Raw genomic sequence first — 5,956 nt, 5'->3', positions numbered from 1 at the left:
GTGGAGAGGGGTGAGGCAGGAGCGTGGGGAGGGCGGAAGTGCGAAGGACCAAGGAGCAACCTGCGCACACACCAGCTCTCCACCAGGCGTGTGCTTACTACATATGATGAACATATACTCATAAAAAGAGGGGAAAGCAAATTATTTCTCAGTATTTTAACAGTAAGAACAACAAAAATATTAAACAGTTTTGAGTGCTTAATTCCTAAGCACTTAACATAATTGGTGACCATTATCATTTTCCTTTTGCTGAGATTCACAGAGAATGAGTAACAGACCTCAGGGTTCACAGCTAATACATTAATATATCAGAGCATTTCATTTATGTTTCTCCTTAAGTTTGCCTGGTTCCCACATACAGGGGGCTAACGGGTTTCAACTCAGAGCCTCACACACTAACCACATGCTCTACCCCTGAGCCGCATTCACAGCTGTCCTATGTTTTAAAGACAGTGGAAATTTCAAGCTTGCAAATTTGCCGGCCTAACCCCCCTGCAAGGGATCAGGGATACTGGGGCAGGATGAGACTCATGAGCTCCTTCAGGGGAGACCGAGGCCTGCATGTACAATTTTGCCAAGGAGTGGTGTCTCTGGATAGCGGGGAGATCACAGGGCCTGTATGGACTAAAGCCACACACAGGCGTGGACATCCATAAGGAAGAGCTCATGGAATATCCACAAGTGCTTGGGCACCAAATACACTGTTTCAGAACTCAGAGAGTGATCTGAACTTGCATTTTCCCAAGGTCTCGTCGCCTGCTTGGGGAAGGGAAAAGAGAGAGCTAGCACTTATTGAGCACCGACTGTACATCTGTCACTGTGCCTGACACTTTGAAACACTAGGTCAGATAATGAAAACAACTAACATCTCAGTTCAATCAGTGAAGAAGCTGAGACTCACACAGGGCAAGTAACCCCCTCCACATAGTGGCCAGCCTTAGCACCTGCACCTCACCTGTTTGTGTTTATAACAGACCACGTGGGTCATCACGTATGAAATATCAAATAGAGACAGAAATATGAAAAAGAGGGAAACAGGGAGAGAAAGAGATACATACATGGTAAAAAGCAGAGACAGGGCAATGAAAAGATCATCCTTCACTTCATGAAGCTTCTAGTTGAATGACCCAGACACACTACTAAGGTACTGCACAAATAAGAGAATAACTTTAGTACTCTATTATTAAACAAATAAATAGATAATTTTCAACACTGAGCAAGTTACTTCACTTTTCTGAGTCTGTTATCTATAAAATGCAAATCAGAGTCGAGCCTACCTTCAGTGTTGTGAACATTAAATAAAGGAATCTGCTCAAAGCGCTTAGAACCGTGGCTAATACCTAGACAGGCCCAGCCCCAAGTGCTCATTACTGCTGCTGCTGTTAGTATTCTCCATGCAGCCATAAAAGCACACAGGATGCAGGGCTCCCTGCCTACAGGTATGCCCCCTGCAGGCTTCTTCCTGCAAGAGAAGACCCTTCGTACCTTGGTCTCCCTGGGCAAGGGATCCGGTCAAGGTGGGGGGCTCGTTCACATCTGCAATCTGAATTAAAATGCTCTGTGACGCTGTGGCTCCGTGGTTGTCTTTTGCGTAGATTACCAGGGAATACAGTGCCACCATCTCAAAGTCCAGCTTGGGTACTCCAACGGTGAATAACTAAGTTTTAAAATGAAGGAAAAACAGTGGAGCTAACGACTGGCTTCATTAAGACATATGGAATATTTTATATCTACAATCTCCAATATCAATTGGTGTTTTTGCTTTGTTTTTTGAAATGGAGTCTCAGTACACTGGTATAGAATTCCCAAGCTCAATCAAGCTTCCCACCTCAGCCTCCTGAATATCCAGAACTAGAGGTACACATCACCATGCCCAGCTTCAGTCAATATTTTTTAAAAGGCATAAAGGTCTTAACCTGAAATGTGGAAGCAGAATGGTCTGATTTATCAAGAACTTCCATGAGCAAAGAATTCGCTTATGCCAGTCAAGTGATTTCCCTCCCAGCCTCCCCACCTTGGTGTGATTCTTCCTAGTAACAAAGTTAACCATTCATCAAGTCTCTCCTAGACTTCATCTCCTCAAAGATTACCATGAGGACTTTAAAAACATCTCCTTCTATCCTTAATATTGCAGAGTAAGTACCATGATTGGGTGCATTTGATAGATGCAGAAACAGATTGTGGGTGTTTAGCAGCTTGGCTAAGTTTCCTCAGAAATGCAGTGGATCTGGGCTCCATCTGACTTCCTCTGGGTGTCCCCCAAAAGTGCCTTGTGTTGGAAAGTGTATTGTATCATGGGGTGCTATGCTCACTGGTGGATTAGTTCACTGATCAGTTTGTAGCTGGCTTCCTGTTAGGAGATAAGGCCTACTTAGAGGCAGATCACTGGTCAGGTAACCTAGAAGGGAGTACTCCTGTACCTGGCTCCTCCCTTCTCTTTCTGCTCCCAGGCTGCCATGATGTCAGCAACCACCCTCTCCCAAGCTCTTCTATCACGCCATCTCTGCTTGGAGCTGGCTGACCATGGACTGAGTCACTGAAACCTGGAGCCAAAGTAAACCACCCCTTCTGTAAGTTATGAGTGTCAGGTATTTTGTCTCAGTGACAGTTCTCATGCTCTTACACACAAATCTAAGCTGCCTAGCACCTAGAATGAGTGGAAAGATGGGATAAGAGTCCCTCTTGTTCATCACCTGTTCAGTCACCCACATGTTCTGTTGTTTTCCTTCTTGGTTTTCAAAAGGACTTTTGAACGTCTCTGTTGGCCTGAGACCCCGTGAGGCTGAGTATTAAGAGATCTGAGTTCACGCCCCACCTCTAATGTGAAATGCCTGCAAGACTCTGGCTGTGGCCCTTCAGGTCTCTGATCTGGTTTTCTTTATCCTTATATAAAAGCCTTGAAGATTTACCACTAATGTCCTTCCCATGTATGGCATGATATGTGTGGGTTAAAGAATGTTTGTTCTTGTGAAATAATAGAAAACGAGGATTGTACTGAGCAACAGTGCTTGCTGGAAGGGGTTGAATACTTGTCTTTGGACACCCTGTGTCAAATCATGAACCTCCTCTCTAAATTATGATGGTAAAGCAATGCTGATAGCTTACATTTATTGAACACTTACTGTGTGTTAACTGTAAGCATTTAATATTAATTACATCATTTAGCTGTAAAATAGTGCAGGTGATAATCTTAGTACGCCTATTTTACAAGCAAAGATATAGAAATGTAGAAAGACACCCAGCAAGAAACAGGCAAAGTGCAAATTCAGACACCAAAGTCCATGGTCTTAACCACCAACCACACTGCCCTCATGGCTGCTTTTAGAACACTGACGCTCAGAACAAAGAGCCATAATGTCACCCTGAAAACCTTATAGTAACAAGAGCTCATGTTGCTTGATCATCCCCTGGGTAACACGCACTGCTCTCTGTTCTTCATTAATTATCAAAACAGTCTCAGGAGAGAAGTGTTCTTTCCCACTTCACAGATGAGGAAACTGAAGCTTAGGATATATAAAATGGGTAGGAAATTCCTGCTGCAGGTGGAGGCAGAACCCGGGCCTGACCTGTCCAGTCTGCTTCCTGAATCCTTGCACTGACCAGCACTATTGCGAGAGCCCCATGGGGCTGTGGAGTATCAATTCCACAGAAATTCAGCCGCACATCAGTGCTCGATGCCTGTTGTCTCCTGAGCATATCCTGGACACTACCTCACACCTACCCCACAGAGCAAATGCTATTACCCCACACCATTCTGCTGCTTAAGAAATAGGCTCTGAGGGAGGAGATCTTGCCCGAGATATGATAGCTAGCAAGTGACAGAGTTGAGATGTAAAGTCAAGTCTTCCTGACTTTAATGCTATTTTCTTTTCTCTACACCCTGATGATCTCTGATAAGTTCATTTAACACCATAACCTGGTTTTTAAGATGTACAAGTTTTCCAGCCCCAAGAAGAAAGTGCTTGTCCTTGAGGAACTCCCTCATTCAGAAGGCAGAGCCCTAAGCAGGCTTCCTTTTCAAGTGGACCCCTCTGTCCTGGGGATGCCAGAGGGTCGGCAACGAGCTCCCTCTCCCTTCCTGACACCTTACACGGCATCAGGCTTCGCATCTGCTTTCAATGAATATTTATGAAATCAATGAAATTTCTTATTCTTTACTCTTACACTGTAAGAAGACAGGGAGATGCCTAAGTCCCCTCCGGTTGATATCCCCCACCCCATCCGGAGAGCAGGACTTGTGCACAAGAAGGGTGGCTTGCATTCGCTCCCGTCCTGCGGACGCAGCCCTCCTCATGTTGCTCCATGACAGGTAGCAGTTTGAAGATTGCATAACTGGAGCATACCATGTCTCACTTTCAGCAATTTATCTGTGTAAAATCAGTTCACGTCAAGTTTGGTCACTGTTTGCTCTTGTTTCTCTGGGAGACCAGTTTGGTGTTTGGTCAACATAGACCTTGTTTGCCTGTCCAGCTGCCCCTTCTAAGCTCAACCAGTATCTTGCAAAGCAAACAAGCATGTAAGTGGCAAGGAAACAAGTTCAACAAAGGATAATGATATGAGAAACTCCAAGTGGAATAGCATATGCTCTCTCTTTACTGTAACATCATAGAGACAGATATTAACTCATTTCATGTAGCCTTTATCTACAAGTATATTTCCATGCTGTGGAACTGTTTTATAATTTAACAGTTGCTAATGTTATCTACATCTGGTCTTTGATGTAGTTTTAGTAACATGGCTACATCTCCTTTTTTAATGCTCTACAATCTGGCTACAGTAATGCTGAACAATTGGATTATATTTACTATAGTGACTACTGTGTGTGAAGTGGTTGGTATGGACTAAGCAGCAAGCTGTCACTCTGCACACCATACCTCACAGGATCTTTTTGTCAGGCCCTGAGCATTATTGTTGCTAATCTCATTACACACAAAAGAAAACCAAAGCGAAAAAGTCAAGCAATTTACCTAAGGGAATGTTGCTGTGACTGAAAACTAAGCTTGTCAGACCCTAAGAGCTACCCTTAGAAGGGCTATGCTCTCTACCGTACAATAACAAAAATAATGAATAAAATTACCGAACGTTCTGCTGCCTTTGCCACTGGTTAGACTCGTGACAAAAATCTAATGCAGAATAAGCGTGAGGGCCCGCTCACTGCCCCTCTGCCATCCAGGGAGACACAGTGAGCCTTGGGCGCCTTCGTGAGCCACTTGCGATAGGAGAAGTCCCGCCCACTGCCCCCCACCATCACGGGAGCTATGGTGAGCCTCGGGGAACCTCTGGAACCTCGGTCAGGAGGAACCTCGGTGCCTGGCCCATACCCCCACACCGTGGGAGTGGCAGCCAGGGTGGGAAGTGCCTGGGACGCAGCAGCTGGCTCATCCAGGTGAACCCAGGGTAAATGCACTCTAACGAGGGGAAACACTTTGCATACAAACTCCTAATTTATGATCAGTTCTGTTATGTAACTATAGACTTAGCTCCTCTGGTCTAAAGTACAAAATCAGTAGTTACTATAGTTTGTCACTTTCTAAATTGTGTTTATTGCTAATTGTACTGCTGTAGCTAGGATGTCATATCTGCTGTAATCAGTTGTTCTCCCTTGTGTAATAATATTGAAAAGCTCTGGGATAATAACCACATCACAGCCCTACACCAAAAGACTGGGGACAGAGCCAAACAGAAACCAACATCTCACTCTCAATCCATTGGGAAGGTAGGATCTTGGGACAGACACAAACCAAGAATCTCCTACACAGAGAAGATATCCCTGAAGTATAGACTATTCCTGAAGAAGCCTTGATATTAGTGATATAGCTACCTACTACCAAAACTCACAAGGATCATCACAGAAAACAAAATTAAAAATTTTTTTGAAATAGTAAATATCAAAATGAAGTAGCAAAATAAAATCTCATACCTCCAGCCCATCTAGAACAAGTCCAGGAGACTTTGA

The 5,956-nt window shown here is 44.2% G+C and overlaps 1 protein-coding gene across 2 annotated transcripts in view; it reads right to left on the bottom strand.

Moving 5' to 3' along the window:
• LOC102021163 (cadherin-related family member 3) overlaps positions 1 to 5,956 on the bottom strand; it is an 87,474-nt gene that overhangs the window by 74,393 nt on the left and 7,125 nt on the right. For both annotated transcript variants that reach the window (XM_005409033.2, XM_005409034.2), the window contains exon 3: positions 1,486 to 1,657. In XM_005409033.2, coding sequence (XP_005409090.2) covers positions 1,486 to 1,657 — 172 coding nt within the window. The remainder of the gene's footprint in view (positions 1 to 1,485; positions 1,658 to 5,956) is intronic.

The sequence above is a fragment of the Chinchilla lanigera genome, unplaced genomic scaffold, assembly GCF_000276665.1.
Source record: "Chinchilla lanigera isolate Chin_1 unplaced genomic scaffold, ChiLan1.0 scaffold00116, whole genome shotgun sequence".
NCBI classification, from domain to species: Eukaryota; Metazoa; Chordata; class Mammalia; order Rodentia; family Chinchillidae; genus Chinchilla; species Chinchilla lanigera.
This window is presented reverse-complemented; position numbering and strand designations above follow the sequence as displayed.